This window comes from Hippoglossus hippoglossus, chromosome 15, assembly GCF_009819705.1.
Source record: "Hippoglossus hippoglossus isolate fHipHip1 chromosome 15, fHipHip1.pri, whole genome shotgun sequence".
NCBI classification, from domain to species: Eukaryota; Metazoa; Chordata; class Actinopteri; order Pleuronectiformes; family Pleuronectidae; genus Hippoglossus; species Hippoglossus hippoglossus.
Genome location: NC_047165.1, coordinates 25,168,905 through 25,189,861, shown reverse-complemented (window position 1 = coordinate 25,189,861; position 20,957 = coordinate 25,168,905). Strand labels below are relative to the sequence as shown.

Here is a 20,957-nt window from a genome sequence, read left to right as displayed (position 1 = left end):
TCTGGATGTCTGAACTCCCTATCTCTATGGTTGATCCCAGCCACCTGACAGAGAAAACTAATTTTGCCCACTTGTATTCACAACCTTGTTCTTTCGGTCACTACCCAGGGCTTGTGACCAGAGATGAGGGTTGGAATACTGATCAACTGGTAAATCGAAAGCAATGCCTTGCAACTTAGCTCCTTCCTCACCACAACAGTCAAGCCTAAGGCCTGCATAATTGCGGAGGCTTCACTGACTTGCCTGTCCATTTGGCGTTCCATCTTCCCCTTACTTGTGAACAAGACCTGCACACACTTAAACTCCCTCCTTGGGGCAGAAAATCACACCGGCCATGGCCTTGAACTTGGAGGTGCTGACTCTCATTTTGACTTCTTCATACTTAGCTGAAAACTGCCCCAGTGCAAATTGAAGGACACGGACTGAGGAAGTACCACATTATCTACAAAAAGCAGTGATTTAATTATGGAATTCCCAAGCTGAATGCTTTCCTCTACATGGCTGCGCTCCCACCAGGGAGCTTCTCAGCTACCTTGGTGATCTCTCCCAGGGATATGGGCAAGTCTTCAGACTGCCTCATCCACAGAGAACATGTTGGATGGGTTCAGGAGCTCCTCAAAGTGCTCCTTCCACTGCTCGACGATGTCCCCAGTCTGTGTTAGTAGTTTCCCTCCCCAAATGTATGCAGTTTGGCCAACCTATTGCTTCTGCAATGGAGGCCCTGAACATGGCCCACTTGGATTCCATGTCCCCAACCGGATAGACAGGATTCTCGGCCAGGTTTTCAATGTCTCTCCGGCAGCTTTCCCCGCCATTTGAACCGAATCACCACCAGGTGATGATCAGTTGACAGCTCTGCTCCTCTATTCACCCGAGTGCCCAGAACTTATGGCCGCAGATCTGATGATATGGCCAAAAAGTCAATCATAGATTCTTGGCCTAAGGCACTGCTTTTCAAAGTGGGGGTCCCGACCCCCAGGGGGGTCGCCAGGGGGGGGGGGGGCGCAGAAACTGTAAGGGAAAAGGGGGGACAATGTGACAATAAAAATTTTCTTTATTAATTATTAAATTAAATATGTTTTTTAGATGTTTTTAATTACTGCTTATCGAATCTATGTGTCCTTGGATGCCGATCTTTTTTTTCTTCTAATGCCAATCTTTTAAAAAAACTAAAACACCCACCGCTCAAGCCAATCAGAATGGAGCAGCAGCTGCATCAGGAAGTTGCTGTGTGCCTGAAAAATAGGTAGCTACCTCCTGCTAAAGGCAAAAATTGATACATTTTTAAAAAGAAAAAGACCATCAGACAATCAAACTGAAGATGACTCGGCTGCAAAACTGCCACAACCACGGAATACCACCATGGCATCTAAAACTCGGAGGTATGAAATCTCTTCTTCTATTTGCCACCACATACCTCTGCGAGTCTGGCTGTTCTACATTGAAGGTATTGAAAACATAACACAGAGCATGTCTGCAAGTGGAGAATGACATTCGTCTGGCACTGACAGCCATAAATCCTAGAATAGATAAACTGTGTAAGAGCCACCAAGTCTACCCCTCCCACTAGTGAGGGACCAGGTATACACACAGAGACAAGCATACTTAAATGACAAGCACTGTTTATAACGGAAGAGAATGTATGAATAAATAACTAAATAGAAAAACTAGACTATATATATATATATATATATATATATATATATATATATATATATATATATAGTAACGGACTGGTAGTTAGGGTTATGTTCTGTTTGACTGCTATGTGGTCGTTATGACTTATGTTCAGCTAAGTACACTGTGTTAAATAAGTACTGAGATGTCCTGAGGGTCAGTGAACAGGTCGGGGTGGGGCATGTGACAGTTACTAGACCAATGGCTGTGGGGTTGTGTGGGATGACAGGCTCTCATTGGCTGGTCAGGGGTGAATGAGGAAGGGGAGTGGAGAAGACAAAGTTGTTGTTAGGAGTGTCGGAGTTAAGAACAAGAAGTGTGACATGTTCGTGTTGACTTTAATAAAGTTACAAATAAGAGAAGAAGTTCCGTGTCGTCTGTGAGGCGGGGACGCTACATTGGTGTCAGAAGTAAAACGTTCGCCTCCGGATCCCGCTACATACTCACAGCGGGCTACAGTGACTTTTGCCCTGTTAGCAAGATGAGCTTAAAGAAAATTAAGCGGGAGGAGGAAGCCGACTGTCGCAATACATCAGCGCTGACGAGGGCCAGGGTGCGGCCGAACACAGAGAGCGGGTGAGAGAAATGACCCGGAGAATGGCTTCAATTGGGGGCAGTTGGAGGGAAGAATGACGGGCGACAGCTCGCGGGTGGAGCCGTGCAGAGAAGCCCTCCCGCCGTCAATGAAAACCCCCAGATACGACGGGAAAGCTAACTAGGAAGCATTCCATGCACAATTTGAACTGTTAGCCCAGGCTGGAAAATGGTGCACGGAGGAGAAAGCCCTCCAGCTCGCTATGTGCCTTACTGGGGATGCTCTGACTAGCCTGTTGCTGCTAAGCCCCGCTGATAGGAGCGACTATGATGCGTTAGTGGGGGCTTTAAAGAGACGGTTCGGATTGTGCTCAACAGCCAGCCTGCTTCGCTCTGAACTGTTCTTGGGGCATTGGACTGTGTAATTAGTACAAGGAGGGGGACCCTCACTTTTCCAGATGGACACACTATCCAGATGTATCGGCGACCACCCCAGCCAGGCTGTCTTGTGACTCACAACATTACAACAGGGACAACTGAGACCGGGACAGACATGCCTGGGTGCTACAGTTCCTCAGAGGCGCTGCCTACGCCATCTTCCACCCCACCAACCACTGGCCTGCACCTACGACCAGCCCCTGCTACACAGCCTGAGGGAGAAGAGAGAGCACTGGCGGTGAGGGGGGTCTGGCAGAACAACTGTGATGGACTAACCCCCAATGAACAGAGTCTGCTACTACAGCTTCTGCTGGAGTTCAAGGACTGTTTTTCTTTGTCAGAGAATGATGTTAGTCAGACTGATCTCATTGAACACAACATCGAAACTGGAGAGGCACAGCCCATTAGGATGAGACCACGACGCCTTCCCCTGGCCAGACAAATAGCTGCGGACAAAACTCTGTGGCAGATGCAACAGGCTGGACTCATTGAGCCCTCCTCCAGCTCATGAGCCTCCCCAGTAGTCATGGTCCCCAAAAAGCAGAAGGACGACTTTTGATTCTGCGTGGACTTCAGGCCCCTCAACAAAGTGACCAAAAAGGACTCTTATCCCCTTCCGCGCATTGATGAGGCCCTTGATTCAGTGGCGGGGTCTTCCTGGTTCTCCTCGCTGGATCTGCGCAGCGGATATTGGCAGGTCCCTCTCGCCCCTGAGGCCAGACCCAAAGCTGCCTTCATCACCAACGGAGGTTTGTGGCAGTTTAAGGTCCTCCCATTTGGCCTCTGCAATGCCCCCGCCACGTTCGAGAGGCTGATGGACAAGGTGCTGGCTGATATTCCCCACCTAGAGTGTGTTGTACATCACGGAGAATCCTTTCAGTCTGCCCTCAGGTCCCTCAAACGGGTGCTGGAGAGGGTGGCAGCAGCAGGACTGAAACTGCATCCCCAGAAGTGCTGCTTCATGAGACGGGAAGTGACTTTCCTTGGTCACACGGTTGGCGAGGGCGGTGTTGGCACCATGGAAGAGAAAGTACAAGCAGTGAAGAACTGGCCCACCCCCAGTTCTGTACAGGACCTAAAGAGCTTCCTCGGCCTGTCCTCCTGCATAGCTGCGCCCTTGTTCTGCCTGCTGAAGAAAGGGGAGGCGTTCTTATGGACAGAAAAGTGTCAGACAGCGTTCACTTCGCTGCAGGAAACCCTGCTGGAGGCACCGATCCTCTCCCCGCCTGACCTCACTCTCCCTTTCGTTCTTGACACGGATGTCAGCAACGTCGGCTCAGGTGCTGTATTGGCCCAGGTGACACCTGGGGAGAAAGAGTGGTGGCGTACTACAGCAGGACATTCAACAAGGCTGAACGTCGCTACTGTGTCACCAGGCGGGAACTGCTCACTGTGGTCAGCGCCATCCGGCACTTCAAATATTACCTGGGGGGCCTCCACTTCACTGTCCGGACTGATCATTCCGCTTTACAGTGGTTAATGTCCTTCAAGGAGCCGGAAGGCCAGCTGGCACGCTGGATCGAGGAACTACAGGCATATGACGTCACAGTGGTACACAGACCAGGTATGCAGCATGGCAACGCAGATGCACTCTCCCGTCTGCCCTGCGACAGCGACGGCTGCCGCTACTGCGAAAAAGGGAGGCACAGGAGTGCAAATGCTTAAAGACTGAGGTGAAATGTGCAGCTCTGGGACCTGGGGGTCCGTCTGCCGATCAGGGACTAGTGGCTGTGGATACAGTGGAGTGGAAGAAAAATCAAGAGGAGGATGGTGACATCAGGCCAGTATGCATGTGGGTGGCAGCACGACACAAACCGCGGTAGGAGGAAGTATCTGTGTTTTCTCGGGCCACAAAGGGACTATGGTCAGTGTTTGAAACCCTGCGCCTGTGTAATGGGGTTCTACAAAGGGGGTGGAAGGAACCAGCTACAGGAGAGACACGGTGGCAGGTGGTGGTTCCAGGGGCTCTGAAGGAGACTGTGCTCCGGGCGGTACATGGAGCTCCTGGATCTAGTCATTTTGGGATCTCTAAGACTCTCCGCCGCCTCCGACAGGGATTCTACTGGGGCCAACACAGGCGAGATGTGGAAGATTATTGTTGCCGCTGCGCCGCACGCAAAGGCCCCACAGACAGATCCCATGCACAACTCCAACAGTTTCCAACAGGGGGTCCCAGGGAGAGAGTCGGGGTCGATGTTCTAGGGCCATTCCCCCGCTCGGAGAGGGGTAACTGCTACGTCCTCACCGTCATGGACTACTTCACCAAGTGGCCAGAGGCATACAGCCTGCCTGACCAGGAAGCGGAGACCATTGTAGATGCTTTGGTGAAAGGAATGTTCAGCCGGTTCAGGGCACCCGAGGTCATCCACACCGACCAGGGCAGGAACTTTGAGTCCCATGTGTTTGCAACCATGTGCGAAAAGCTGGGCTCCCATAAGACACGCACCACACCTCTCCACCCGCAGAGTGACGGCTTGGTCGAGCGGTTCAACCGCACACTGGCGCAACAACTTGCCATAGTGACGGCTAAACACCAAAGAGACTGGGACACCCATATTCCCCTCGTGTTGATGGCTTACAGGTCTGCTGCCCAAGACTCCACATCCTGCTCCCTCGACCTACTCATGCTAGGCAGGGAAATCCGGACTCCGGCTGAAATGATGATGGGCAAACCTCTGGACACCCCAGTGGATCCTCCTGGGCCTGAATATGCCAGGAAATTACAGGACCGCCTGGAGTCCGCTCACAAGTTTGCCAGGGGCCAGCTGCAGAGTGCAGGGGCCAGGCAGAAGAGGAACTACGACATACATACCAGAGGACGGCATTTCAAAGCCGGCGAGTTGGTCTGGGTGTACAACCCACAGAGGAAGAAAGGCAGGTGCCCAAAGCTGGACAGCAAATGGATGGGGCCCTGCAGGGTCCTGGAGAGGCTGAGTGAAGTTGTGTACAGGGTCCAGCTGCCGCTGAGAGGAAGGAAGGTTGCCCTCCACAGAGATAGACTGGCTCCCTATCGGGGCACGGCGACCCCACTGCGATTGGAGACTGGAACACAGGGTGTCAGGGACACTGTTCGATCTTCTCCCCAATACCCCTCTGATGTGCCGTGTTCCTTATCAAGTTCCCCACAGTCAGGATCCTTTCCCCTTTTCCTGGTCCCTGCCCCGGATTCCACGTTGGCTGGACCCCCCTCTGCTGCAGGGCCGCCGCGGCCGCAGAGGAACCGCAGACCTCCTGACCGCCTGGGAGTCTTTGTTGTTCCTTCGGGGACGAGGGACTTTGATGGGGGGAGGTAGTGTAACGGACTGGTAGTTAGGGTTATGTTCTGTTTGACTGCTATGTGGTCGTTATGACTTATGTTCAGCTAAGTACACTGTGTTAAATAAGTACTGAGATGTCCTGAGGGTCAGTGAACAGGTCGGGGTGGGGCATGTGACAGTTCTAGACCAATGGCTGTGGGGTTGTGTGGGATGACAGGCTCTCATTGGCTGGTTTGTGGAGAAGACAAAGTTGTTGTTAGGAGTGTCGGAGTTAAGAACAAGAAGTGTGACATTCGTGTTCGTGTTGACTTTAATAAAGTCACAAATAAGAGAAGAGGTTCCTTGTCGTCTGTGAGGCGGGGACGCTACAATATGTTTACGGTTAATATTACTGTACAGAAATGACAAGGAATGTTTGTAACAGAAAAAAGACAGATTATTAGTTATTAATAAAAAAAAAGGGAAATATATTAAGAAGCTGTATGTTTGATTTTGGATATTTGACATCATATTGCACACGTAATTTAAAAAACGTTTGCAACTGGGCGTTCCCCACCAGAGGCTTATGCTATATGTGGGCCCTTGGCTTGGAAAAGTTTGGGAACCCCTGGTCTAAGGTGTTCTGGTACCAAGTTCACGTAGGAACTACCTTATGTTCAAACATGGTATTTATTATGGCCAATCCATGACAAGCACAGATGTCCAATAACAAGACACTACTTTGACCACTGTTCAAGCAGGCTGATCTCCCAGCCTGTCCAGGTTTCTCCAGGTGGAACGCTGTTCGGGAAGTCACCCAGCAACTCCAGAAAGGCTGGGTACTCTAAGCCTTTAGCTAACTTTTATACCATCACATTAAGGTAAAACTACTGTCAAACAATAGGTTGTGGATTGAGTCAAACAGAGGACAAAAGGCAGAAGCAAAGATATTCGAGGAGCGCCACATCCCATCAGTGAGAAGACAACCAGGCACAACAGAGGTGTCAGCAACAGCTTGTAAAGCAGCCGCGTCATGAATAGTGGGTACTTTTTCATGAGAAGAGGTTGACATTTTACCACAAGAGAAGCAGGGGAAACATTCACTGTCTTGGCTGCAATGTCAGCTTTTGCTTTTGCCTGGGAAATTTTGTATTCTCAATACTTGTATCTGAAGTGAAAAAAAAACACGGTGCTTCCATAATGTATCAGTCATGCACAGCCCCAAAAGCATATTGGTTGGTATACAGTAAATGGTGTCAGAATAAGCTATAGCTAGGATGCAGGCTCGAGTTAAAGCAAAGACCCCGGTTGTTAAGCAGAGCATTGGGGGGTAGGGTGTGTGTGTGTGTGTGTGTATTGTGGTGGGGATAAGTGTGAAAAGGAAAAGAGAAGTGGGTTGTTAATTGGATGAAAAATGGATAGTTGATCAAGAATTGTTGTTGTTTGTAGACAAAGCTGAGGAAAAGACAGCTGTCGAGGATAGGTCATTGGACCAGAAGCCTGCTGTAACATCGAAAATATTGGTTGATGACACTTCTAAGAAGACACCAACGAAGATGGCAAGAGAGTTTGTGGTGATAAGAGCTGACGAAACTGTCTGGGTGTTAACATGATCACGTGATCTCCACAGCGGAGTTAATACGTCACTTCCTGCCTCTGTCTGCTGCACCCGGTTGCTCCATCTCTCGCCTCAATAATTTGGAGTATTTTATGCTGTTGTGAAGGCGTCTGTGCAGAGAACCTCCCGCTGTGTTGTGCATAAGTGAAAGGCAGACTGCGGGTAAACTCTATAGCCAATTCTCTGGATTTTACCCACAGGTCATGTATGAAAACGGCTCAACAATAATATTTGATAAGACGATGACAGAATATTCAGTCATGAAAAAAAACGTGTACGAGCCATGTCCATGGTCCCCTCACTATTACCTTCTTGGCAAGATTGAAAAGCGTCTTGGTGTAAACATCCTTTAAGAGAATCGGGTTTTATTGCCAAGCAGGTTACAAGGAATTTGCTGTGTTGTGTTTGTGCAATTATAAATATAGAAAATATAAAAATAGGAAACAAAAACAAAATATTAAAAAAAACATACTATTAGCAAAATAAAAAATACTATAAGTGGAGGGATTGTGCAAAATGTACAGTTATTGTAATTTTTAAAGGATCAAAGTGTCACAGTCCCAGGCAGGGACATCGGTGCAGTTTAGTTAAAGGGTCCTGGGCCTTATTGATAGGGCCAGCAGCAGTCCATGTCCTGGTTGGGAGGGGTCGGCCACAATCTTACCTGCACGCCTCAGAGTCCTGTTGACGAGGGCAAGATGCAGCTGATCACCTTCTCAGCGGAGCGAATAATGCGCTGAAGTCTGGCCCAGTCCTTGGCAGTAGCACCAGCATACGATACAGTGATGGATAAGGAGGATGGACTTAATGATGGCAGTGTAGAAGTTCACCATCATCTGCTTTGGCAGGTTAAATTTCTTCAGCTGTTGCATGAACTACATCCTCTGCTGGGCTTTTTTTGTGAAGGAGCCGATGTTCAGCTCCCACTTTAGGTCGTGGGTGATGAAGGTGCCCATCTAGTGCAATGATTCCATGGTTTCCACTGAAGAGTCACACAGGGTGATGGGGGCAGGCTGGACTTAGCTCTTCCTGAAGTCTACAGTCATCTCCACTGTTTTGAGAGCGTTGAGCTCCAAGTTGTTGTCACAGTTCTTAGTTATGCTGCTATAGGTCTAGAATGTCAGGGGACACATGACACACGGAGCTTCTCTTCCCAGCTTCTCCTTCCTCTTCTCCCTCATTATCACATCAAATAAATTAATATCTCATCAATACATGTTACTGACTTGACTTCTTCCCCGGAGTCCCTATGCCTTATCGTCCGCAGATCCAGGGCTGCGGCCACATCGTGGATTATGATGGTCGAGAATCAGAGATCGTGATCGTAATGGCGGATCCTGTATCGTGCTGGCTGATCGTGATAATAATGGCGGATCCTGTATTGTGCTGGCTGATCGTGATAATAATGGTGGATTCTGTATCGTGTTGGCATCTGATTGTGGATAGTGGTGGTGGATCACGATCGAGGTGGCAGCTGATGGTGGATCCTGATGGCGGCAGTGGATCATGATTGTGGACTATGGTGGCATCCGATCGTGATGGTGGATCCTGGTCATGGTGGCTGCTGACCATGGACTATGATTACAACAAGACATTACAACAATTACACATGGCATCTATTGCACTTCTGTCCGTCCTGGGAGAGGGATCCCTCACATGTGGCTCTCTCTGAGGTTTCTACCTTCTTTTTACCCTGTTAAAAGTTTTTTTGTTGTTGTCGTTTTTCCTTACTCTTGTTGAGGGTTAAGGGCAGAGGATGTCACACCCTGTTAAAGCCCTATGAGACAAATTGTGATTTGTGAATATGGTCTATACAAATAAAATTTGATTGATTGATTGATTGACTACACCAGGTCACCAGGTGGTCAATCTCCTACCTGTAAGCAGTCTCATCCCCGTCAGAGTTGAGTCCCATGAGGGTGGTGTCGCCCGAGAACCTCATGAGCTTGATGGACTGGTGACTGGAGGTGAAGCTGTTCGTGTACAGGTAAAAGAGCAGAGGAGAAAGAATGCAACCTTGCTGAGCTGGTGTGATACTTTTGGATAGGGGCGACATCGTGGGGGATGGTGTCAGGTCTGTCCGAATGTCTTTCAAAACGATGGTAGAACTTGTTCAGCTGGTTGGCCAGGCACAGGTCATTAATGGAGTGGGGGGCTGAAGGTTTGTAATTTGTGATCTGTCTGAGCCCTTTACAGACAGAAGCAGAGTCATTAGCTGAGAATTGGTGTTGAAGTTTCTCTTGAGTACTGTCATTTGGCATCTCTCGCCGCCCTGCTGTACTTGGACTCTTTAAACCTGTCCCTGTTTCCACTCCTAAAAGCCTTCTCCTTCACCAACCTTAACTGTCTGAGTTTGGCTGTGAACCAGGGATTGTCGTTGTTGTAACTCACCCGGTACGTGATGGGATACAGCAGTCCTCACAGAAACTGATGAAGTATGAAGTCACAGCCTCTGTGTATTCATCTAGACAGTTGGTAGCAGACCTGAAGACATCACAGTTAGTGCAGTCCAAACACACTTGAAAGTCCTCCATAGCCTCCCTGGTCCACTTCTTAGATGTCCTCACAACAGGTTTTGAGAGCTTTATTTCTGCCTGTATCTGGGAATCAGGTGGACCATGATGTGGTCAGAGTGTCCCAGTGCAATGCGGGGGGGCACCGTGATAGGCTCCACTGACTGAAGTGTAAAAGTGATCCAAAGTGTTCTCCTGTCTGGTCTGAAATCGAATAAACTGTTTGTATTTGGAGAGTTCATGGCTGAGGTTTCCTTCCTTCGGTCGGCAAGCATGCGCTGTGCGTCCTGCACGTGTGCCTGCAGTGGAATGCAAACATCGACCAGAATGAATGAGGCAAACTCACGAGGAGTGTAGAAGGGTTTGCCGTTTATGAAGAAAGTTTCCAGAACAGGAGAACAGTGCTGCTGGATCACTGTCACGTCATGACACTAGCTGCTGTTTGTATCGAAACTGTGTCTCGGTCCGCTCTGAACAGCGCAGAGTCCGGTATTGATTCACACATCCACGTCTCCGTGAAACACAAGACGGAAGATGAAGAAAAGTCTCTGACTCTAGCCACCAGGATCTGAAGTTCATCCAATTTTTGTGGTGAGCGCACCTTTATCTTTACATCCGGAGCAACCCCTCTCTACGGAGGCCGCCATGTTTTTTAACTTTAGCACAGACTGGACAAACTAAATATCACATATATATATACAATTTTATGTTTGGAAGGGTGAGGTGAGGGGTATTCACCTACAACATGCAACTTCACCCCATATTTTACTCCTTTCTGGGATTTAATTGGAGGTATTGGTACCCCTAAGATGATATATCAGTGGTTTAAAGTTGAAAAAACTGCTGCAATGTGTATTTTCCATGTGATGGAAATACACGTTTTCACCCTTTGCCTTTTGAGCCCCTCCTCTGATTGGCTGACTGCGCTTTGAGTGACACGCGACCAGGCCTATCACCGGTCTCATTCTGGCGCATTTGATGATCTCTGGCTGTAAACACAGCTGAAAGTCACGCTGTTTGATACAGCTATAGAAGAACAGCCACATATTTACAGTGGGTTACAACAGGATGTTTCTGAACGGTAAGTTACACCGTCCTCATGTTGTTTTAGCAGGACAGTCGGCCAATGTAGGAGTATCGTCGCTAGTTACAGTACGGAGTTTCACAACGGAGTTTCAGTAATGAGAAACGTCTATGTTACTCCGTACTGAGCACAACAGAAGAAATAAAGCGTAACCGCTGGTCTCGAACACTAACGTTCTTAGGAGGAATGTGCACGGACACATTCTCTTCCTTGAATCCCTCCACGCTGCAGTGTTTCTTCAGAGTTGTTTGTTGTGGTTAGCCTGTGGTAGCTAACAAGCTGCTAGCTCAGCAACAAGTCTGCTTGGTGTCGCATTCAGTGTGGAGGGGTGGTGGGGCAGTGGGTTCGGAGCCTAGACTGGTACCGACTGGGTGGGGCTTAGAGACGAGTGCGAACCCATATGACTCATACAGGGGAGGAAGTACGAAACGAGACGTTTCAATAACATATTTCTTCGAATGGACTGAGTGAAAATGTCCGCAGAGTGACTGTTTTCATACTTTGAGGGTCCCTACTGACCCCCTTCAAGTAATTACGGATAGTAAAAGCCCAGAAAATGTATTTTACACAATATGGGGCCTTTAAGAGAAAGGAGGATTTTGGTCATATGTATTTTCTGCCCATGAATTTTCCCCTAAAGTTTTCGATTCAGACAGATTGCGAGAGGCTTTTTTATTTGTTGGAATCATAGGAAGTTGAATCATCTCCTACACACACAACACAGGAAATTGGTTCAGTTGTTACACAGTCAATTAATTGTTTTAAAGTAATTACTAACGTCTTAGTTTCCAAATTTGTGATTGGGTTTATATTGAACGGTTATTTTATAAAAATTTCCATTAAAACTGCTGGTATAACAAAACACAACTAAAATCAAATAAGTGTCTCGGAACTTTATCTCTGTCATGGGGTCACAGGCTTCAAAATAGGGCTGTCAAAATATCAGAACTTTTATTATATTATATTATCCTTGACACAATAATTCACAATAACAATATAAGTAATAATATTATATTTCGGGGTCACAACTCCTAATGCTCCAGGGGGATCACATTTGATTTCACCTAATGTTACTGTCCACTGGGATTGCCATATCTATCACTACTTCCCTCATCTCTTCTTTTTCCATCACCACTATGTCTGGTTTGCTAGCCAGCAGCTATTTGTCAATCTGGAATCTGAAGTCCAGACTCGAGTTACAAGTAACTGCTTTGTCTTGGCTCCCCTGGTGTTACTACTGATTTGTTTCTGGGCCCAGCACATGTATTGAGCCATGTGCCTACTCACATTAGCTGCTACGATGTCTGACATGAGCTTTGTGTGCAGAGGCAGGTTATGGGCCAGTAGTACTCTGGGTGAGTCCCATCAACTTGCAGCTGGTTCTTTTGTGCTGCCAGGCATTCATGGACTGTGGTTATTTTCCTTAGCCAGTAAGTGTGAAGCATGTCAGGGTCTGGTGCAATACAACTCTTAATACTAGACACTCTTTCTTGGATGTCTGCCATCGTCAATCGCTTGGTCACAAGCTCTTGTTCTGGGAGTTTGCAGTGGTCTGCTATCATATCCACTAACCCCCATTGATATTATGGTGATTGTTGGCATACTTTGTGCTGCACTCATATCTTCTTACAGAATTTATGTACTTTATGACTTACCTTGGTAATCAGCTATGGAGGTTCCAGGTATCAAGCTTAATAGTGGTGGTCTTCAATGTCAGGTCAGCTGCCTTTGTGTTAAAGCTATCTGTGGGAATGATGATTCCCCCCTTTATCTGTCATCCTGACATTATAACACTGAGCTAGTATTTTTTTTTTTTTTACTTAGATGTTGGTTTTCAAATATCAATAGATCCTAAATATACCCCATCACAGGAGTTGCTTGTCTAGTAGCATTCCATAAATTCCATGTTTTCCGCCCTAGTCCTTGAATGTCTTGTTCCAGTGGCCCAGCTCTCATGAGGTTGCCCTGGTAACCCTTTTTCTGCTGGTGATCAGCTCTCGATTACTTTCTTGCAACCAAGAAGAACTTTACAATACCATCAGTCAGCTGCAGACTGCCCTCCCTGACTAGTTTTACATTATTGCAGGGGATTTCAACAAGGTAGGACTTAAGTCTGTGTTGCCTAAAATAAGCAGGTGAACTGTTCAACAAAAGGAAATAACACACTGGACTTATTTACACAAACATTAAAAATGCATATAAAGCAGCCCCTCTCTTTGAAAGTACACAATGAAGCATTTTCAAGGATACTGCACCTTGATTACCTGCTCTGCACTCATTACATCCACCTGTGTCTTGTTAGTTCCCTCACCCACAGGTTTATACAGGGCAAACCGGTCTACAGAAGATGCTATATCCACCCTGCTTCACCTCCCTCTGACTCATCTGGAAGATAAAAAACCTAGCCAGGATCCTGCTAATTGACTTCAGATCAGCATTCAACACAGTCTCAGCACAACAGCTAGTGGATAACACCTAACACAGAAACGGTCAAAAGTCAGAATTGGTAGCAAACACATCTGACTCCATCACAGTAAGCATAGGATTACCTAAGGGTGCATACTGAGGCCATTACCTTTTATGCTGCTGACACATGACTGTCCTGCAAGTTTCAATGCTAATCACAGTTTGCTGACAACACTACAGTTGTAGGCCTCATCAGCAACGAAGATGAGTCAGTGTACAGGAGTGAGGTGGAGCAGTTCATAACCTGGTGCAAACCACACAATCTCACTCTCAACAAAGGAAAAACCAAGGAGATGATTATTGACTTTAGGAGGGTGGATTAAAATAATCACCATCCATTGACCATCTGTGGTTCTGTTGTTGAGAGGGTCAAATGCACAAAGCTCCTAGGGGTTCATCTGACTGATGACATAACCCCCAGAGATAACACCACAGCCGTCATCAAGAAGGCCCAACGATGCTTCCACCACCTCCACAGAATTAGGAAGGCGGACCTCCCCACTCCAGCCATGACATTCTACTACCATGGCACCCTTTAGAGTATCCCTATATACTGCGTCACCTCCTGGTTTTGGAACAGCAGAGCAGAGGAGAGACAGTGACTGGAAAGAATAGTCAGAACTGCAGAGAAGATTGCATTACATCATTTAGCTGAAGCTTTTGTCCAAAGTGACTTACAATAAGTGCATTCAACCATGAGGGTACAAACCCAGAACAGCAAGAATTGTGTAAGTACATTAGCTTCAAAAAAGCCCAAACTACAAAGTGCTACATGTAAGTGAAATATATAAAGGCAGTTTTTATTTTTACAGTTAACAACTGTTATTAGACCATCATCTTCTTAGCCAAGGTGTAGTCGGAAGAGATGTGTTTTTAGCAAGCGGCAACAACCCGGGCGTGCTCCAAGTGGCCTGGACCTGATCCGTTTACAGCACAGTACGCAAGTACTAGTGTTTTGAAACGGATACGGGCAGCCACTGGTAACCAGTGAAGGGAGCGGAGAAGCGGAGTAGTGTGAGTTCATTTAGGTAGGTTAAAGACCAGTCGAGCTGCTGCATTCTGGATAAGGTGCAGAGGTCAGATCTTTTTTCCCTGTTAATAGGTTTTCTTTTGTATTTTCCTTACTCTTGTTGAGGGCTAAGGGCAGAGGATATCACAACTTGTTAAGCCCTATGAGACAAATTATGATTTGTGAATATGGGCTATACAAATAAAAATGTCATTGATTGATGATTGAGAAGAGTTTTTTGGGGTTGGAGAACGAGGATTTTATTTTTGTCTGATTTAAAAAAAACTTTTGGCTGCAGTAATAGAGGCAGAGAAGGAGGAGAAAAGAGCTTGATATGTGAACAGGTCATCAGGGTCTTTTGATTTCTGCTATTTCCTTTCTGATGCCCGTATAGTGCATGGCTCTGTCGGACAACCAAGAAGCTGGGGAGGACTTGCACACCTGCAGTGAACTAAGAGGACAGAGAGAATCAAGAGAGGAGAACAGAGTAGAGAGGAAAGTATCTGTGGCAGAGTTAGGATCATTGGTACACCGCTGCCATCTCCACTGGACATCCACGACTCATCCGTAGAGGAGACAGCATTATAAATGATCCCACTCATCCCTCTCACAGTCCATTCTCTCTTATGCAGTCAGGGAGGAAATACAGGAGCATTTGCTCGAGGACAACAGGTCTAAAGAATAGTTTCTATCCTTCGGTGACCAGTCTGTTAATCAAAACAGAAAGACTTATTTATTTATTTATATTATTATCTATAATTTTTTGTTGCACTATATTGTCTTTTTCTATTTGCTATGTTTTTCTTTCATGCGAAATGTCCTTTCGCAAAGTTTTTATGTACCCTACATTAAAGGAATCTTAATATTACTGGACAAGGGCATGAGACAATGCATTCCCCCACACCGTTGTCTTTCCCTCGATGTGGTAAATGTCCAGATTGTAGGACTGGAGAAACAGAGCCCAATAAACCAGCCTCTGATTAGGAGACTGCAAAGGACTGAGAAGCTTGGGTTTCCTTTTCAATCACTGAATTTTTCAGATTTCCTTGGAAAGAAACACACTGGCTTGTCCACTCCCAAGTTTGAAAACCCTATTCCACGTTTCATGCTCTCAAAAGCCCTCTGGCACTTTGCACACCAAACATACTTAACCTTAGCTTTCAATAGATTAGTGAGGGAGACAACCATAGTAGAAACATTTTTGCAAAAGCAGTGATAGTATCTCACAAGGCCCAACAAATGCAGGAGCGCTTTCTTAGTAGGAGGTGGAGCATAGTCTTCAATAGCATGCACCTTTGCATGCTCTGGACACACTCTGCAATGCCCCACCACATGACTCTTGCAGTTTGACCATTGCAAACTCGCACTTGGCCGGATTAACAGTCAAGTTTGCATTAGCCACTTGACTGCACCAGCAGCACTGATACAGCTGCACCAGCTTTATCTCCATGAGGGTAACACCCGGGCCTACTCCACCTGCAAACGGGAGGGGATGAGACCACTGAAATGAGGGGGCAATGTGGCGAATTGTAGTCTATTTGAAGTTTGAAGTCTGGCCAGTGTTCTCAACTGAGCCCTCGGGTGCTTAGGGATGTGGAAGACAGGGAACCTAAACTAAAGTCTGCTTGTTGGGTGGCTTTGCTGTAGCAGGTGTCATCACAGCCTCTCATAATGTGACCCTGCATGCCTGTGTGCACTCCCAACGTTCAGGCATGCTCCTGATGAGTGTCCTGGGAGATCTCCTCCCAGACCTGGAACAGGGCATCAGTTAGCTCCTGGACAATCTGTGGTGGTACTTGGCGGCATCGGATACAACGATAGTTAATGTCCCATAGGTGCTCAATTTGATTTTAGGTCAGGGGAACGTGAGGGCCAGTCAATGGCTTCAATGCCTTCATCATCCAGGAACTGCCTATAAACTCTAGTCACATTGATGCCGGGATTATCCTGCACCAGGAGGAACACAGGGCCCACTGCACCAGCGTAAGGTCTGACAATCGCTTATCCTGGTACCTAACAGCAGTCAGGGTTTTGTTGACTATGAAATTGAGGTCTGTGCGACCCTCCAAGGATATGCTTCCCGAGACCATCACTGACCCACCACCAAACTGGTCATGCTGGATGATGTTACAGGCAGCATAACGTTCACCACAGTGTCTCCAGACTCTTTCACTCCTGTCACATATGCTCTGTGTGAACCTGCTATTATCATGGAAGAGAACGGGGCGGACCAGCCAATTCTGGTGTTCTCTGGCGAATGCCAATCGAGCTGCAGAGTGCTGGGCTGTGAGCACAAGTCCCACTAGAGGACGTTGGGCCCTCATGCCACCCTCATGGAGTCTGTTTCTGACCATTTGGTCAGAGACATGCACACCAGGTGGAGGTCATTTTGTAGGGCTCTGGCAGTGCTCTTCCTGTTCCCCCACCCAAAAGGAGCAGATACCGGTCCTGCTGCTGGGTGTTATATATAATATATATATACATACAAGGGTCATCATGATCTTTGCTGCATCTGGCCATATCCTCTGTGCTGGTGCTGGCAATAGGGTCCTCATGATGTGCTGGGCCCCTGTCACCTGGCTCTGACCCTTCCGCCACTCTCATTTCATACTCATAACTACACAGTTCAACACAACAAAAAGACTCATGTTTAAACTTTTTACCAGTCTAGATACGAGAGGGCTTTTACATTATAAATCGGAGACAAAAACTAACAAACTTAACTAAGAGTCATGCCTCTGTCTGGACTGTCTCTGCCTGTCTGATGCCCAGCTCCTCTCTCTGAGTTGTAAAACATTTCCATAAGCACTTCCATTACATTCTATGGGGTCCTTATACTTACTTGTTATGGTGCAGTGAAAAAAGATTGACATTTTTTATTTAGTAAGTTATTTACAGTACCAATTTTTTTTGCCATTTACCCATTCACATAGTCCATCTATGGGCAGCACTTTTATATAAGGGCCATAGCTGCTTGACTTCATTTATGATAATATTTATAATAATTGTGTTATCATCGAATCGTCGCCCTCTAAATCGGAATGGAATCGTGAGGTGCCTAGAGATTTGCACCCCTATCTTCTCCACAGTATATAAGACAAAAACTTGATATTGAATAAAAAAAATAGAATTTCTTCACAGCCTGAAAATAATAACCCAAAAACTGTTCAGCAAAACTCTCACATGCTAACAGATTGGGACAGAAACGTTATTTGTTTATGTAGCAACACTTTTTAAAATATTTTTTTTTATTATTTTTGGTCATGGACATTAAGGGCCAGCATTAACTTTCTCTGTAGCCTTTTACTTTTTGAATTACTCAAAGTTCTTACCCTTCTCTATGAGGATGAGAAGTCATGCAGGCCAATCAGGCATCTTGTAGAAGTGGAGCGAATCTGTTCTCCTTTTGTGCAATACGTTTTTTGGAAGGTTTGTTATGTTTTCCTTTTTCGTAGTTGTCCACGGCTGTTTTCTGCTCTGTACAGGAGTGAAGAGGTTGATAAAGCAGGGAAGTTAGTCATTTTATAAATCTCTGGGTAATGGGTTCTCCCTGTTACTCACCCTCTCATGTTCCACAACGCATTTGGTGTCCCATTCCCATAATACGTTTCCAGTCATGAACTCCGCACAATACTGTCAGGAACTTGACTTTCACATATGAAGAACACAGCAGGAGATTTTCCGGTCAGACGCGTTCACAACAGAAAAGTCTCTGCAGCGTTTGGGCGGAGCTGCATGCAGGAGGCAAGACATAACATTATTTCTGCTGTAGTAAATCATGTGTTTTCGTTTGCAGCACACATCAACACCGGTGTTGACCTGTATCACCAAACCTCTCGAATCTCTTCAATTTGACATCTTTGTTGGAGTCTTTTGCATGCATGGCACCTCTTTTTCATTCTGAGATATTTGTATTATTATAATTTTTTGCATCCATTGAATGTTAGAAATGTTATCAGTGCGCCCACTCGCTCCCAGTGGAGCAGGATAATTTCCTGCTTTATTCTCACATGGGCTCATTCAGACATTATCCAGAGTTTGTAATAGGAGCCAACAGGAAAACTCTGCAGAGATTGTCTGCAGCCCTCTGACTTGGGCATTTTCGTTCTCACATACAGCCCCTCTGGATACTATGAGGAGATTATCCAGAGTTCAGTGCATGTCTGAGAGCGGCTTCTCCGTCTCTCTCTCTCTGGCAGTCCTCATTCTACAGGTATCTCTGACTTAAGATCTATGATACTACTACTTGATGATTATGGATTATCCAATTATTATCATTATTGTTGTTATTAATTGGTACTTTTATTATTGATACAATTATGATATATACAAGTGTCATAACAACCAGCTGATTGATTAAATACAATGTGCACAACTGTTCCGATTCCTCTCCACATTTCTTTTTTTCTTTTACAATATCCCTTGCTACGTTTGACTGTACATCTTGTATGTTATATTGTACATACTGTTTGTTTATAATATGTATAATGAAATTATGTCATGTAAGTGGTCTGTTTTATATGGCACATTGCTAACCACTTAAATTGGTTAGAGTAAAATGTTACCATTTACCACACACATTAATACGGTACATGTATGTGCAGCACTTTCTCTGTCACACATCAATCACACACATTGGGGTTTAGTATCTGCCATTTGGCACGTAGAATGGATTAGACTGGGATTGAAGCACCAACCTTCTGGTTAGTGATGACCTCTACCCCCTTATTTCCTTAGCCTTGTTTACCTTTAAAAAAAAGCTTAGCTGACAGTCAACAATTCAAATGTTCCTATAACCTTTGAAACCCAAGGTGGAGGATCACAAAGTTAAAAGAATTGAAAGTGTGTCCCTGTTTTATTTATTTTGGTCTGTACAGTGGACAAGGTGCAGCGTAATCAAACAAACCCTCACAAATAGATTCCTATTTTAATTGATTTGTATTGATAATTTTTTAGAGGAGCTGTTGCATGTACAGGATAGTCACTTATACAATTAGCTTGCAAAATGAATCTACTCTCCAACAAAGACTCACCAAATAACTCGAGCCACATAACGTTTTTTCAGTCCATCCAAGTTGACACAGTCAAATATTATGTCTTCCTACTGCACAACCTACTTGAAATTACCTTTAATACCCGCAAATCTTGCTCCGACCTCTGATCATCTCATGATGTTTGTGAACTCTCCCATCTTTCCCAACAGGAAGTGTGTGATGGAGTGGGAGGAGCCTCATGACAGCACTCTGTACTGCATCCAGACAGATGGAAATTACATGATAGCCAGTGGCTCCTCGTACTATGGTGTTGTACGACTGTGGGACAAAAGGCAAACTGCATGCCTGCAGGTACACAAAGTTCAGATTGAAATAAATGTCAATGGTATTTACTTTGTGAATAAGTACAGTTTCTCATGTGGCACACTTTTGTTTAGTTCTTTCAGCTGAGCTCAGAGTCAGGCAGCAGCCCGGTGTACTGTTTAAGATTCAGCAGCGCACATCTGTATGCAGCACTGGCCACTGCCCTGCACTCACTGGACTTCCAACAGAACCCAATCTGCATAAGATGATTGACAAAGACAAACACAGTTTAAACTATCTGTTCAATGAAGCCATTTTCACAATAAAGGTTTTTACATTTTGAAAGGAACTGATTGAGCTTTGTCAGTTTTGTCTACTGTTTTTGAATTTAGAAGAACTAACGTGTTTGAAAAGGGCATTGCAAGGATGAAGAGCTCCATAAGATTTTCGGACGAATTAGCTGCTAACTTCTAATGAAACTTGTGCATTCATACATTAGAATAATCTAAATTGGTACAACATCACTGTCGAAAACAGAGGAAAAGGACTGTGTTATTATTATTACCTAATACAGTATGTGACCTGCTGTTACGTCCCTGAGCTGGTCTAGGGGTTAAAGGAGTATCATAAAACCAGATGAAGAGTCAGGGGGGACAATCTTTCATTTCTTTTATTGCCAGTACGAAGCACAAAATAAACATCAGGGAGAACCAAGCCTAAAACAACAAACAAAACGACCGTAACTAGAAACAAAGCAACTAAACTCCAGCTAAAACAAAAGGTTACAATACTAAGCTCCTTAAAGGGATAGTTCACCCAGAAATGAAAATTCTCTCATTATCTATTCACCACTATGCCGATGGAGGGGTGGGTAAAGTGTTTGAGTCCACAAGACACTTTAGGAGCCTCAGGGGTAAACAGCGTTGCAGCAGAATCCAATACAATTAAAATAACTACTGATCAAAACTTCAGACATCATACACACCACATGAGCAGTATGGAGGCATCTTGTGTTTTCTCTGTTGTTTTATTATGTCTGAAGCTTTGGTCACTAGTTACTTCAATTGTATTGGATTCTGCTTTAC

At 45.7% G+C, this 20,957-nt stretch overlaps 1 protein-coding gene across 1 annotated transcript in view; it reads left to right on the top strand.

Moving 5' to 3' along the window:
• fbxw4 (F-box and WD repeat domain containing 4) overlaps positions 1-20,221 on the top strand; it is a 104,884-nt gene extending 84,663 nt beyond the window's left edge. Inside the window, exons 8-9 of the mRNA XM_034609481.1 lie at positions 19,779-19,920; positions 20,007-20,221. Coding sequence (XP_034465372.1) covers positions 19,779-19,920; positions 20,007-20,141 — 277 coding nt within the window. The 3' untranslated portion in view covers positions 20,142-20,221. The remainder of the gene's footprint in view (positions 1-19,778; positions 19,921-20,006) is intronic.
• Positions 20,222-20,957: the final 736 nt, after the last annotated feature.